Source organism: Halichoerus grypus, chromosome 5 (assembly GCF_964656455.1).
Source record: "Halichoerus grypus chromosome 5, mHalGry1.hap1.1, whole genome shotgun sequence".
Lineage (NCBI taxonomy): Eukaryota > Metazoa > Chordata > Mammalia > Carnivora > Phocidae > Halichoerus > Halichoerus grypus.
The window spans coordinates 25,872,553-25,889,084 of NC_135716.1; the positions used below are offsets into that span (position 1 = coordinate 25,872,553).

A 16,532-nucleotide genomic window follows, 5' to 3' on the forward strand; every position below is an offset into this window, starting at 1 on the left:
GAAAATCATAACTCACAATCGTTTGAAGAAATAGGAATCAATTTTGGCAAATCTGAATCCATCAAACTTACTCTTTGTCGTATTCCCTTGTTTCCTAGGTGTTACAGTGAACACTTATTCTTGCTTGGACCCTGGCATTCCTGTACACGGCCGTCGCTACGGTCATGATTTCTCCATAGGTTCTACTGTTTCATTTAGTTGTGATCCAGGATACAGGCTGAGCCATGAAGAGCCTCTTCTGTGTGAAAAAAACCACTGGTGGAGTCATCCACTCCCAACCTGTGATGGTAAGAATTAATTCAACATGCAAAATAAGCTGATTTATAAACCAAAAAGAAGTCAATATAATATTTATAAAATGTGAGACATAATACAACTATAAATATTTCATGTTAAAAGATTATCTTGAATTTTGGTAGTTTTCTTATCAGACCATTAATAAAATAAAAAATGTATTATATGTCACCAAGACTTCAAAAAGAAAAAATAAATATTGATAACCAGCCAAACTTACCCTATGCCTTACCCTATGCCTAAAGATGGTATATATATTTTCAAAATATGCACTTAACCAGTTTAAGTGCATATTGTGTGCTTGGACCTTTGACAAAGTAGCATTGAAAATGTCAAATTGCTATCAATGAATGCACAAAAGAAACAGAATATTACCTCCCAAGTTGGAAGGCAAAATGTATCAGTCCAAATTCTCCCTAAGTATGCAGCACTATGACAATGTCCTCAGGCTGTCGTGTGGTGGCAAATTCTTGGTCATGATGAATATTCTACCAGTGTCCTTACCTCTTCTTTGTTTCAATGGAAAATAAGTCAGAAATGCTTCATTTTTCAGAAAACACATGTGAAAATACAGTGGAAGAAACTGCTTCGCTAAGCTCAAGAAGTGTTTTCATACTTGCTTTATCAAAAAGCACACACAATGTAAATCTATGCATTATTTGATCCTGGGCTTTATTTTTTATTTATAACACTATTTCCAAGTTCTGTACTTGTTCTTGTTCAAAGTGGAAGATCACATTTGTCATTTTATGATTAAAGTTTCAAATACTGTCACTTCCACTATTTTTTAGAAAGAGTTTTAGGCCAATTTGTTTTTATAAAAAGGTTTAAAGGAATCATCAGCACATCTTCCTTGTATTTGGTACAATACTATTTATAATAGTCAGCATTCTTGCGATTGTAAGTGGCAGAATCCCAACTGTAACTGGTTTTAAAAAATAAAAGCAGAATTTGTTGTTTATTCAAATCTTACAAAAGGCAAGGGTGGTGTACTTCTCATGACTAATTATAAACATGAATTCAAACCTTTTAAAGGCTCTCTCCATTTTCTACCTAGGCTTTTCTCTGTGTCTTGACATAATTCTCTTTAACTGCAGCCAGGTTTTTTCTACATGGGTGTATTTAGCAGTGGAGAATACACTCATAGGAACATGTAGATTTATAGTCTCATATTTCCAGGATCAGACAAGAATGAGAGTTCTTCCATGTTCCAATTAGAAAAATTGCAGGAAAGGTCTCTAAGTATCCCATACCTGAACCAGTTACTGTAGTAAAGGAGAAGGGCCCAGTACAATTAGCATTGTCCAGGTCATATGTCCATCCATTTCTATGGTTGAGACAAAATATAATGCTGGTGTATAGCTGTTTAGTTTATGGATGCTCTGCACTACTTGGAATATGTGGCTGAAAGACAATACGCTATCCTTTCTGCTATCAAGTCTGTCAGATGGGAAGAATACTTTGAATTCAGTTCTCTTTTCTGTATACTTAGGTTTCTGAGTTTTTACTGATCTTTTTAAATTCATCTTGTTTCACTACTGACCAAGGAACCTTGAACCTCAAGTCAGAAATGGTTCAGTTAGATTCTGTGCTATTTAGTAAATTTGATATCTTATCCTTTTTTTTTAACACTTTAAAAAAATATTTATTTTGAGAGAGAGAGAGAGAGTGTGTGTGTGTGTGTGTGTGCATGCAAGCAGCAGGAGGGGCAAAGGGAGAGGGCGAGAAAATTAAGCAGACTCCACGCTGAGCATGGAGCTCAACGCAGGGCCCAATCTCATGACCCATGAGATCATAACCTGAGCCGAAACCAAGAGCCCCATGCTTAACCTCCTGAGCCACCCAGGCACTCTTTTTGCTGCAGAGTAACACCTGTCATGCCACTTACACTTTTCTTTATAGTATTTTCCACTCCCTAATACCTTTATATATTTACTGTTCACTTTTCTACTAGGCTGTCAGTTCTATATGGCAGGAACTTCGTTAAGTTTACTGTCATGTCCTCAGTGCCAAAAGCCGTTCCTGTCCCACAGCTGGCACTCAATAAATTTGTGTTGAATGAAAAGAATGAATGCAATATGCTCCCTAGTCTTTTGGGAATACTTACTATATTTTCATTCTGCATATATATTTTCTTGTCCTCTGCCTTCATTCATCTTTTTATTCTCCTTATACTAGGAAGTCCTAGACCTCCCCTCACCTATATCAAAATCTTAGTCAATATTTAAAAGTCGTTGACTCATTATGCTTTCCCTGGATAAAGCATCTGGGCAAAGTCTCAACTTTTCTTAGGCCCTATAGTATAGTTTCTCATATGGGTTTACAGTTCAAATTGGGGAGACCTGGAAATAGAAAAAAAAAAAATTGAGTTTAAAAACAAACAAAAAATCATAATGGGATTTGTAATAGATGGCTATTTCTGTGCTCCATTGCAATACTCAAAATGTTTTGATGGATACTGGTCTAGAAATTGTCTGTTGTTGTTCTCGACAGTTGAGCACTTGCCAGGTGTGTATCACTACAAAGAGCAAAGTATAATTTTATAGGTCTGGACAATAACATTCAAGGGCTTGGCTTTTGAGAAGACTTTACTATTTTAAAACTCTAATTGATATTTATCATGTGACAAAGTAGTGATCATGTGTGGCAAAAATCTGAGAGAAAAAAGAAAACTGCTAGTCAAGATCACTGTATATCTGGATAATTGCCCTCAACTCATATTTTGGGCTATCATTGTAACTTAGCTGTGCTACTGGTCTCTGGCCTTTTATATGCTTTCCCCTGCCGGCTGTTTGCTCTAACATAAAGTAACTGGGTATTTCATGTACATTTCATCACTCTCTAATTTCTCCACAGTGTTTTACTTGATACAAAATTCACAAGAACATATAAGCCTATTATATGTGTTAAAAAATGTTTGTGTCCCTAAAGACATATGGCATCCATTAGCAAGGTGGTTGGGATAAACTGAAATTTCTTCAGAAGAGGTGATATACAAAGAACAGGAGATCCATGGTATCCATTTTAGGTACTCTCAATCTAATGAAGTTTACTGTGCAAATGACCATATATTCTGTTGAACCGAATTAAAAAACTATTCTCGGAGAAATTTTCTTTGTAGTCTGTATACCACTCTATCTTTTTCAATATATTTAGTTCCATTTTCTATCTTACAGTAAAAAAAAAAAAAACTCACATATGAAATTTACCTTTATTATTCATCTTAATATTTCAGTCTTCTCATAACTGATTCTAATAGACTGATTTCCCCTTATACTTTCTTAGCATTCTAATAGGATGGGAACTTTTTAGAGAAGCAAACATCATCAGATTGGTAGAATATTCAGTAATAAATTAACCACTTATAAAATTAATCCAACTCAAACCTGCATTAGCATTTATCACTATGCATTGTATCAATGCACGTGTAGGTAATTTCTTGTGATTGTTCAAAAAAGCCAATAATATAAAGCAAATACAATTCCAAATATTTGCAATGTAAAATAATCTCATTTAGAAAGATGAAGGATTTCATCAAATGATGCTGTGGCTGCTGATGATGGAAGACTGTTTCAATTACAGACAAAGTCATTGACAAATGAGAATTCGTAAGATATAAATCAATTAAAGACAAGAATACTGACACATTTAGGTATTCGGTGCTTAAAAAGAGATTGATTTGAATATGAAAGGATTAAATTAATCTCTGAGAAAATGAATGATATCCTTGAATAATTTTTTTAAAGATTTTATTTATTTTGAGAGAGAGATAGTGAACGAGGATGTTCGTGTAAGCGGGGGTCGGAGGGTGTGGAAGGGTGCAGAGGCAGAAGGAGAGAGAGAATCTCAAGCACACTCCACGTCCAGTGCAGAGTCTGACGCAGGGGTAGGGGCTGGATCTCACGACCCTTAGATCGTGACCTGAGCCGAAATCAAGAGTTGGATGCCTAACCTACTGAGCCACCCAGGCGCCCCATATCCTTGAATAATTTTTATATAGATTGATCATTTGAGGGGGAAATGCTACAGAATAAACATAAGTGAAGGACATCATAGTATAGCATGCTATAATTTTTTGGTAGAAATTGTGAAAAAAAATCAACACTTGATTCAGGAGTCAGCTTAAGATCAGAGACTCCAGAACTAGACTGCTAGAGTTTCCTCTGTACTTGCCTTCTCATCTGTAAACTGTGAATAATTACAGTACTTTTCTCATTGCATTGTTATGAGGGTTAATTGAGTTAATAAAAATAAAAGTATTCAGAATAGTGCCTGTCATGTTGTAAGTTCAATATGAGTCATTGTTATGCTTTTGCTAAGAACTGGTGAGTAGTTACAATTTTATCCTGTTTTATTAAGATATAAAATACACATTTTCCTATTTTTAGTTTCATTTCTTTTTTAAAAAAAAGACCTAAATCACAGTCTTTCCCCATAATTTACTATGAAATTCTATCTTTAAGTCAATTCCTTTCAGGGGCCTTTATCTACTACTAATATTCTCAACTAACAAAAACCTCCACAATGTCATAAAAATGCACTCTATATTTATCATCTGCTTATAATCAAAGTAATAATATAAATGTTCATTAATAGTATATTAGTTATTGACTATTCTTCCTAAATATTTTAATGTGTTCATGGTTACTTAGCGTTATTCATGTTTCTGCAGAATGTCCCTTTAACATCCCACCTTCAACACAGATGTGGTAGGTATAGTTGGCAGACAGGAAATTCTCAAGAAATTTTCCAAGTACAGAAGGAGATTTGAAAGAGTAGCATTATTCAAAAGGCAGATAGGAAATTCTCAAGAAATTCTCCAAGTACAGAAGGAGATTTGACAGAGTAGCATTATTCAAAAGAATGCTGATTTGTAGGGGCGCCTGGGTGGCTCAGTCGGTTAAGCGTCTGCCTTTGGCTCAGGTCGTAATCCCAGGGTCCTGGGATTGAGTCCCATATCAGGCTCCCTGCTCAGCAGGGAGTCTGCTTCTCTCTCTGCCTGCCGCTGCCCCTACTCTCTCTCTCTCTCTCAGTCAAATAAATAAATAAAATCTTTAAAAAAAAAAAGAATGGGGGCGCCTGGGTGGCTCAGTCGTTAAGCATCTGCCTTCGGCTCAGGTCATGATCCCAGGGTCCTGGGATCGAGCCCCGCATCAGGCTCCCTGCTCGGCGGGAAGCCTGCTTCTCCCTCTCCCACTCCCCCTGCTTGTGTTCCCTCTCTCACTGTGTTTCTCTCTGTCAAATAAATAAATAAAATCTTTAAAAAAAAAAAAAAAAAGAATGCTGATGTGTAGAAGAGTTTTCCCTCTACAACCTGTAAACACACTAGTTACACACACATGCATGTGTGGGCGCACATGTCTGACGTACTGAATAACATTCCACATCTCTTTTCTGTGTTTAACTAACTCTCTTAATTTTGATCCTTCTGTTCACTAAGTTTTACTCTAACTGTATGCAATATAGTCCTTTCAAATGGTAGAGCATCTTCACTCAACACATTTCACTCAACAAATTCATACCATGGTGTATTTTTTTGTCCGACTCTCACGATGGAGAATAAAATGAAATATAGTGTATTAGGAATAAATTGACATATGTAAAAATAATCTAATAAAAAATACAATCCTCTGTCAAAATGTAGAATGCATTACAAGGGAGGTGAAAACAGATCACCTTAGCACCACCATTACCAGCAAGATGCAGTAGAAATGGTATACCTAGCTCTTAAATTGATCACAAAAACACAGTGAGACTTTTTTAAAAATTGAAAGGAAATTTGAGAGTTTCAGTAATAATAGTGTCAATCAAGGCCTGTGCAAGCTCTAAATAGGAGCCTAAGGTAACAAACCATGCATATTATTTGCAATGTATTGATATTATTAATATTATTGCAACAGAAGCATAGCTTTATTTTAGTCTTATATTTGGTCTTAGGGAGATGATATAAGACAACTCCCAGAGAGGCATTTGTAAAAGACCTTCTTTTATTCCTGGGTAGAGTAAAAGAAATAAAAAAAGGAGAAGTGGATTTTAATTTTGTATATAAATGTAAATATGTGTGTGTGTGTGTGTGTGCGTGTGTGTATCTGTGTGTGTATGTATATGTGCATATATATATATATTTTCAAGCCTGCATGTGTGAATACTTACAGGAATTGCAAACAACTTATTTCTAGCCAGATCAGTGTAGAATAGTAGCCAGATTCCCTCGACTCTTCTCAGCATTATTACTTGGAAGAAATCATGGAAAAGCCTAAGGCCAAACTCACCTTTCTGTGTTCCAGAGAAGTGAAGCAAGGATCGGAGCAGACAAGACAACACACAGTTCTTATTGTCTTTGCCATGTCCAAGAGAGCTGACATCTCTACATGGAATAGAATAAGGCATCAATACCTTTCTGTTTCTTTTAGAATATACATTTTTACCTGGCTGTATCTTTGTCTCCTTTAATTTTTAATACTGATGAAATTATCTGGTATAGCATAACCACTGATGTTTGTTGAGTGTAGTAGAAGACAGTGTAAACTATGATTTGTTCTCAAAAAAAAAAAATGAACATTGAATCAAATTTGAATTTATTTGACCTTAGTTCATAAACATATATTTATTTTTACTATCTCAGAGTATTTACTTAAAAGTTATGGCTTCTCAAACATTCCTGTTTGTTCCTGATATTTTCCAAAGAAATGGAAAAGTACAGAAGCAGCCTTCAAATTTTTTGCCGCTTAACTCACTGTTTTAAAAAGAATTGTATGAAGAATGACACATACCCCTTTAGGAATCTAAAAGAACTGATTTTGCATAATTAACCATTCATTTTCTTAAAGCTTAATAAAAGAGGGCTGCTAAACAATTAATTACTCATGTTTAATTTATGACCAATTTATGCAAATGTTACTTATAATTAGAAATGTATAAGATAAGTATGTACTTCAGATTCAAATGTGGGAAGATGAGCTACGTTACAGTGCGGCTAATTCTCAGAGGCTATTACATACCTTTTTCTTCTCTAGGGCTGCAGTGGATGAAACTATTTCCTAATATTGGAGGAGGTCTCTTACACACTCCTGTTATTACCGAGAAGTAGCTTAAGCAAAGAAAATCAGATTGATTCTATTTCAAGAGAGGAGAGATTTCTCCAGCCGCTGCCTCTCTAACTATGACTGATCATATGACTGTATTTCTTTGTATTTTTCAGCTTTATGTGGAGGAGATGTTCGAGGGCCTAGTGGAACAATCTTATCACCTGGTTACCCGGAATTTTATCCAAATTCTCTGAATTGTACATGGACTGTTGATGTAACTCATGGAAAAGGTAATTTGCCTCATGCAATGATAATTGGACTATCTTCTGAATTTTCATTGCATCTATTTTTATTTCATTGTCCTTTACAATGTCATTTTGCATGAGCAAAAACAGATCAGTACTAAAATATGCTAACACAAAATCCAGTTTGAGTAACTGCAGCAGAGGATTATATTTACTTTTCCATAGTGTTATAATATGCTTATGTTTTTACCAGAATGGTAATGTAAGAGATATTTATTTTCTTTTGATATATTAAACTCATGTTGTTTGGAATTTTCATATCAACAAAATCTCAAACAGGATGGCTTTTTGTCTCCGGTATAGTGTTAAGAGGTTGATTTCAAAAGTTCAAAAGGGAATAGGAAGATGATCTGAAGTGCTGAGCAAATTGTAAAGCAAACATAACATATTTATATATATTGCTTTTAACATGTTTATGATTATTTATTATAATTATATCCTTCATATGAATTTATAACCATTCAAAAATACTTGTGTCTCGGTTTTCTATCAGAACTGCAGATTTTTCTCACATAATTGATTGAGAGTATAAAATTGCACTGTGCATGGGGTAGATGTTAATAAATGTCTTTTGAACAAATAAATGAAAGGCCCTGTAGAACTAAATATGGTCCATTCATGAGATACAACTAAACAAATAAACTAGCAATAGAAGTGGTTAAGGCAACACCTTAGTGGGAAAATGGTCATCCTAACATATCAAAACAAAAATGGATTAAAATTACTTACCTAAAAATCTCTATGTGTTAATCTTTTAAAAAGACTGAAATTATTCACTTTAAAAACTGCTTTGGAGAAGTAGTTTTTCTTTTAGCTCTGTTGTTAAATCATTCCTGTCAGTTTTTACTACTATATCGTGCTTATTGATTTTACTATAGAAAATCTTTAATAAGAGCCTAGCAAGGAAAAGATGCTATTACAATTTTTAAAATTAAAGCTTATGTTTAATACATTTGAAGTCACTGCGTTCTCGCAAAACAAGTTTGCCTTTATTAAAATTATACATCATTTTATTGAGGGTGAGGATTATATTGGAGTTATGATTATAATGAAATTAAATATTATCGAGAAAAAAGCTAAAATGAGTATTCTGATATTGAACAGAAGGAACGAAGTAGAAGACTTTGTAAACTGTGGTTTTTGTTCTTCTCCATAATACAAGACCTCTTTGTTGGAAGTTAACCAGAGCATCCTATTATTCCAGCTTTCAGTGGATTAATAGAGTTTAAAATAAGCTTTCTTGTATTATACAAGAAAATGGAGGGCTACATACTGCTTGCTATGTAAATAGAGGTTTAATTAACACTTAAGGTTTTGCGTCTTCACAGGTTGCAAGTGTTAATTAAATCTGTATTTACATGGCAAGAAATGCAGATTTAGATGCTTTTCTTTAAGAGCCAAGAAAATTTGTTGAAAGTACGACTATTCCAAAGCGTAACCAAAGTTATGTGAAGGATAATCTCTTAAAGTTGGGAGAAAATGTCAAGGTAATATAGTCCAACCCCTCACCCAGTACACCAGTTTCTTTCTATAGTGTTCCAGAAATATGACAAACTTGCCTGATATTGATATTTATGTTGATAACAAACTTATTCCTTGGGAAAACCTGCTAAATTTTTGTATGGTTGTAATTGTTTGAAAATTATTCTGCAACTATTATCCCTGTTCTGCCCACGGGAGTTAGACAAAACACACATACAAAAACAACCTAATCCTTTCTCCACCCTAACTCTGCAATATACCAAGTCACTATTCTGTGCCCATAATGTCTTGCATGTCTGCTCCCCCCAGCCCCTTATCCCAGCTTTTTCGTCCCAGACTAATCACCTCAGTTCCATCAATTCTTTATTGTAAGGTATTTTTATTGTCATCACCATTCTAATCACCTTTCTCTGGATGTGTTCCAGTGGATTGATATCTAGGGATATCAGTGTGCTTCTATAGTGTGTTTTCCCAGCACAAAACACGGTATGGCATTATTTAACTCCACAAAGTATTTCCATTAGTGAAGCCTGTACATATTTGTTTTTATTCGCTTTTTTGCCATCATGTCATAGCACTAATTTAAAGTACAGTAAGCCCAAATCCTAAAATTCTCTATTTGTGCAGTTGATTTTTTTCTATCATCAGTGCAAGACTTTTTTTTTTTTTTAAGAGTTCATGTTATCAAGAATCAGTAGGCCTTTCAAATGCCTTGTGAAGTAGTGTAGGTGTTACTTGCATTTTATAGACAAGAATCTGAAGTCACTAGAGGTTATTTATTTATACTCAAAGCCACAATGTTTGTGAAGATTGGACAAAGAATTGAATTCACATCCTATGACTACACACCAAGTGCTCTTTTTCTGAAACCACATTTCCTCCCTACCTATAATCTATATATTTCATTGTCAGGTATGTGTCTTCATCATGACTCTCCATAATCCTGCTTTTTATTTGTTTGTTTTGCTTACATCTCGTCTACTTACTTAACCTTTATCCTGATTCAATAGCCATAGTGGAGGGCAGTTCAGGTTTTTATATTTACCCCTCTTATATTTTCTTATATTAATTTTTATCTGGAGTTTTTGTGACATTATTTTGAAACAATTTACATTTCATTTATATTTACATATACAGTCAGAATTTTCTGAAATAAGCATCATTGTCAAGACTTTAGGGGTTTATAAAAATCTTAATGGAACAGATCTAAGTGTCTAAATATTTAAGATCTAAGAAACTTCAAATAGACAATCAGTAACCTCTTTACCACTTAACACTAAGTCAGGGTGTTTGAATACATACAGTTGTTTCAAATTCAGTTAACTATAGTACCATTCAGCCTATATTGCTCCTTGTTTACAATGATACCAGAAGAGATTTTCCTTAAACATATTGCAGAAGTCAAGATGCTAATTATATGTTCTAGTCTACTAGAGATCTGGGTGGAGGGGACTACATTAAAAACAAAACAAAAAACCTTAGGCTTTTAAAGGTGGAATTGTCCTTAGATAAAGCATAGTCTAGTCCAATCCTATAAATTTAAAGAAGGGAAAAAAGACACTCACGAGTCTCAATGTCATAGTTGACTACAACTGAAACTTAAATATTCAGGATATTTTGACTTTAAGCCCAAGTCTTTTCACATATATCTGGAACAGTAATTATCTTCATGGGCCTTCCTGAATGATCATTTTTATAAGAAGATACCATGATGTTGAAGCCACTGACTTTTTCTCACTATTCCTCAAATACCTACTGCCCTATTAAGATCGTGTGTCCTTACCTATCTGCCCCTTCTTCCTGAAATGTCTATCCTGGAGCTTCTCCTCCACAAAATTCTGCTCAGTTTTGAAGGTCATTGTCTTCAGAAGCCTCTGCTGACCCCTTGAACAAGTTGGTTACTTCTATTTCTATGCTCCTGTCCTGCCTTGTCTGTACTCTGTTATACTGACTTAATCACTTTCAGAGCACTTAGCAGAATGTTTGAACTGTTGGTTTAGGAATGCTTTCCCTCAGATAGACCAGGAATTATTTACAGTCTTCTAAATCTTTTTTTTTTTTTAAAGATTTTATTTATTTATTTGACAGAGAGAGAGATATCGAGAGCAGGAACACAAGCAGGGGGAGTGGGAGAGGGAGAAGCAGGCTTCCCGCCGAGCAGGGAGCCCAATGTGGGGCTTGATCCCAGGACCCTGGGATCATGACCTGAGCCGAAGGCAGATGCTTAACGACTGAGCCACCCAGGTGCCCAGTCTTCTAAATCTTTACATTCCATAATGCCTAGAGTATAGTAGGTTCTTAGTATCATTTCCTTACTTAAATTCATTGACCTTTAGCAGAATTTTGGAGGTCTTACACTGTTGTGCAGTAGTGAAAACATATTTTATTGTTTAAACCATAATCTGATAGATGGAAGTTTCCTTTTATAAAGTAGTTGGCTAGGACTGAGCAACATGAAAAAAAAAAATCAGCTTTCATGTTGGACAATAACAATAGCTAAGAGCTGTTGAGCATTTCTTCGGTGAAAGGTACTGGGCCACGTCATTCCCATATACCATCTCATTTAAACTTAAAGTCACCCTGAGAACCTCATTTTACAAATGAAGAATGTAAGGCTTGGAAAGGCAATGTTGTACTCAACAGTGGGCTTCTTAGTACCATGATCTAACGGAATTTTTAATTTTCCCACATATTAATTCAGTGTATATCAGAATAAATGCATTTAAAAAAATAAATAAATTATATGCAGAACAACACTTTTCTTGTCTTTTGCCCATCTATTGTCTTATTCTCTACTTTTTGTTAGCTTTATTATATAATAAAAATCAAATTGACTTACCTGAATTTCCACTCTTACATTGTTTTGTTAACTTAGATAGCAGTTGATCTAGATGGCAAAGCAACTTCTCCTTGCCGTATCTACACCCCATTCTTATTTGCATCTGGCTAGTGTCAATTACCATTTTTATACTGAAGAACATTTGAAAGACTGACTCAATTTCTGGACTCCTTCTAAAAGGGCTCTTATATTCCTGCTCATTGTGGAGAGGGAAAAAAAAAAAACTCACCTTTTTTTTTTAAGATTTTATTTATTTATTTGACGGAGAGAGATAGCTAGAGGGGAAACACAGTGGGAGAGGGAGAAGCAGGCTTCCCGCTGAGCAGGGAGCCTGATGCGGGGCTTGATTCCAGGACCCTGAGATCATGACCTGAGCTGAAGGCAGACGCTTAACGACTGAGCCACTCCAGTGAAAACCTCACATTTTGTAAAAGAGTTTGAAAAACAGTATTTTTGTACATTTCTAATCTTTTCAAAGTCCAAATCACTGGTCCATTATGCAGTAATAACCTTGTCTTATGATTGCTTATGTTTTCAGTGTATTTGTTTGGTTTCATTTTATATCTTTTGTTTGCTTGCTTTTAAAAAACAGTGAAGATTTGAAGGATTTTGAACTAAAATGTCAATGAATAATATTAAAGTCTGTTACTTACCATATTCTGGGTTTTTTGATTTCTTTAATAAATATTTTAATGACCTTTTGTTTTTTTGGTTAAGTTAAAAAAAAAAAAAGCGCTTCAAGGGAAAGATGAGTGTGGTAGTCTATCTTTATTTCACTTAATACCTTGCCCACAGTATGAGGGGTATGTGTGCACGTGTGTGTGCAATTGTTAGTCTTTAACATCTGTTCTAGACAAGATCATTAAAAACTCATGTGAGATGGGGCACCTGGGTGGCTCAGTCAGTTAAGCGTCTGCCTTTGGCTCAGGTCATGAACGCAGAGCTCCAGTTTCGAGCCCCATGTCGGACTCTGCTCAGGGGGGAGTCTGCTTCTTCCTCTGCCCCCCCTTTTGCTCTCTCTCTCTCTCACCCTTTCTCTCTCAAATAAATAAATAAAATCTCTTAAAACAAAACAAAACAAAACAAAACACCTCATGGGAGACCACAATGCAATGCCACACCATACTCACCGGAATGGAACAAATGAAAAAAAATTTTTTAAATCAAGTATTGACAAAGATATAAAGCAACCAGATTTGGCAATGGAAATGTAGATTGGCACAGCCACTTTGTAAAGCAGTATCTATTAAAGCTACTGTTAATGACCTGTAATGGGTCATGACCCAGTAATTCCGCTCCTAGATATTCCCTGACAGAAATATATATTCTTCAAAAGACATACTTGAATAATGACGGCACCATCTACATTCATGCTAAAACACAAAGTACCTAAGTGACCGTCAAATGTTGAACAGATACATGACTGTGGTGTATTCACAAAATGAAATGCTATACTATATATCACTGAAAAGAAAAAACAACCACACACAAAAACAGAGATGGATCTCACATACCTAATGTTGAGTAAAACTCAGACCCAACAGAGTATATATTATATGAATCCATTATATAAACTACAAAATATTTACATAAGGTAGCAAAATTAGGCTATGCTACTAGAAGTTGAGCGAGTGGTTACTTTTGGCAAAGTGAAGTGATAGAAAAGTTTCACAAAAGAGGCTCTGCTCTCTGTAATGTTGTATCTATTGATTCAGATTCTGTTTGCAAAGGTAAGTTTACTTTGTGAAATTTCAGCAATCTGAACAATGATATGTGCAATTTTCAGTATATTATATACACAGGTTGAAGTGTGTGAAAAATAAATAAATAATTGTTATATTTATTTAACAAACAGTTCTTCCCTATGCCTACTTTATATTTCTCTTCTAGAGTTAAGCATTTTAGGAAGTTGGGTGTTATATTACTAGGCAGTGTTTTTGCGTTTGAGGAGATTGCAGAAGGAAATGAAGGAGGCATGTCAAGTGTTTACCAGAAAGCTGCACTGCTATTATAAATAAAGCATATGAATTTTCCTTGAAATTTTCAGAAAACTCAGGTGATATCTTTTCAGGCATTGATTTTTAAATTTTATTTCCAAGCAGTTTCCAAAATATGACTTGCTGCGTGTCTTATAAAGAAGGTGGAGGGGGAAAAAAAAGGAAAAGATTTTATTAGATGACTCATTTGGAGTATTTTATAGAAGTGGGGGAAAATCGGAGGGGGAGACGAACCATGAGAGACTATGGGCTCTGAGAAACAAACTGAGGGTTCTAGAGGGGAGGGAGGTGGGGGGATGGGTTAGCCTGGTGATGGGTATTAAAGAAGGCATGCACGTATTGAATGGAGCACTGGGTGTTATACGCAAACAATGAATCATGGAACACTACATCAAAAGCTAATGATGTAATGTATGATGATTAACATAACATAGTAAAATAAAAATAAAAAATGCTTTTCATTTCCAGAGAATTTAATTACAAGGAGAGTCCTGGTTTTAGTTACTTTGATAAATTTCTGTGGTTTACAGATATACTTTGTGAGTCTAATTTTCTTCTTTTTCTTCATAGGCGTGCAGTTCAATTTTCATACCTTCCATTTGGAAGACCATCACGACTATTTACTGATCACTGAGAATGGTAGTTTTACCCAACCACTGGCGCGCCTTACTGGTTCAGAACTTCCTTCAACAATCAATGCTGGTCTCTATGGAAATTTCAGAGCTCAACTACGCTTCATTTCCGATTTTTCAATATCATATGAAGGATTCAATATTACATTCTCTGGTAAGAAAATAAATTTAAAAAGCTTTAGTAAGAAAAAGTCAATTTTTATTTTTTTTTAAAGATTTTATTTATTTATTTGTCAGAGAGAGAGAGAGAGAGAGCGAGCGCACAAGCAGGGGGAGTGCAGAGGGAGAAGCAGGTTCCCTGCTGAGCTCCCCAGCAGGGAGCCTGATGCGGGGCTTGATCCCAGGAGCATGGGATCATGACCGGAGCCAAAGGCAGATGCTTAACCAACTGAGCCACCCAGGCATCCCAAAAAAGTCAATTTTTAAAGTATGACAAAACAGAAAGGGAAAAATAACAGAAAAGATGAGGAAAAAAAAGCAAATAAATACCTGTCAACCAATTTTAAGGAAAGTTTGAAATACCTTGAACATTATATATAATAGTACATTAAAGGGAACCTTTAAACAAAAGCAAAAAATAAACAAATTTGCTAAAAACCTACTCTAAGTAACAGGGCAAAACTAGCTAAAGTGCTTAGTGAACTTAAAATAGAAATTCAAAGATATATTTTAAAGTTTTAATTAAACTCAAATGAATGTGAGCCAGTGATTGTCTAGCTTTATGTGTCTTGGAAAATGCATAGTTTACAGGCCAAGATTAAGGTAAATTTAATTTAATAATTTGGAAATAGATGATCTAGAAAAAAATTAATGTGGTTATCCCTCTATTCTAGAATAACTTCATCTAGAGACAACATTATAATTTGGATTACAGGGGAAAAAGTCATTTATACAACCAAAGTGAATAAAAAGTTTTTGTATCAGTTAGAGTTCTGCTTTCTAGTTGAATGGAATAATGAGGCAAGTAGTTATTTCTTAATACAGAAACAAATTAATAAGTAAATCTTATATTCACTTGCGAACATTAAAATTATATGTATTTATTTTTATATAATTTCTATATATTTATATATAAATGATATATAATTTATATATAAATAAAATAAATTATATATCATTTATATATAAATATATAAACATTTATATATCATTTATATATAAATAAATATATATATATAAAATCATAAAAAATGCTACTCTTGTTTTCAGTTCTTACTCTAGTATTTGCATGGAAATACTTATCTTCTAAAATAATGAATAGCATGTGAGCATAATCAATTTTAGCCTAGAATGTTAAAAGTATGTCCTAATAAATTTTTTAAACAATAAAATAATAGCTAATCAACATGGAACAATCCCTTTTGTTCTCTGTTGGAATTACAAGGTAAGTGCATGCTCTGAGAATAGTTTTAGCTAAGCTACTTCTTCTTAGGATGGTATATAAATTATAATATTGTTGTTTAATCAACAGTACTTTCTTATATCCTGAAGACCGTTTAGCTGTTCATTTTCATGGTGTTCATTCATTGCTTGGGAAATTTTCTTGTATAAATCTATAATGTAACAATTTTCAGTGTGTGGGCACTTCAGTCTTACATAAACCATTGCCTTTGAAGTCATGTGTTTTTCAGAATATGGATTAATTGAACTCCTTGTAGATGAGAGGCACAAGAACCTTTGTCATTTAGATTAAAACCATTAAGTAAAATGCATTTCTAAAGTGCAAATGATTTCATCCAAATGTTATTTTGTGTTTGAAAATATGCATCTATTATGCTATTATTATAAGTCAAAACTGGTAAATGGAAATGTTTCTAATGCAGAAGAAAGAATATGAGATAAATAGCTACATTTTCAATTTATCACTCAGAAGGTGACATTTTCTCATCTATATTGAATTTCACACATAAAAGTACTCATTAAGTTATTTGATCTTTCACAAAAGAAGAAAAGTA

At 34.3% G+C, this 16,532-nt stretch overlaps 1 protein-coding gene and 1 long non-coding RNA gene across 7 annotated transcripts in view; one reads left to right on the plus strand and one right to left on the minus strand.

Moving 5' to 3' along the window:
* CSMD3 (CUB and Sushi multiple domains 3) overlaps positions 1 to 16,532 on the plus strand; it is a 1,190,044-nt gene that overhangs the window by 800,616 nt on the left and 372,896 nt on the right. For all 6 annotated transcript variants that reach the window (XM_078072078.1, XM_078072080.1, XM_078072079.1 and 3 more), the window contains 3 exons: positions 99 to 287; positions 7,496 to 7,612; positions 14,516 to 14,731. In XM_078072078.1, the coding sequence (XP_077928204.1) occupies positions 99 to 287; positions 7,496 to 7,612; positions 14,516 to 14,731 (522 nt within the window). The remainder of the gene's footprint in view (positions 1 to 98; positions 288 to 7,495; positions 7,613 to 14,515; positions 14,732 to 16,532) is intronic.
* LOC144381824 (uncharacterized) lies at positions 188 to 7,501 on the minus strand. The gene is made up of 3 exons (XR_013447734.1): positions 7,296 to 7,501; positions 6,567 to 6,661; positions 188 to 279 (listed from the first exon to the last, which is right to left on the minus strand). It is a non-coding gene; the product is annotated as an uncharacterized LOC144381824 (long non-coding RNA).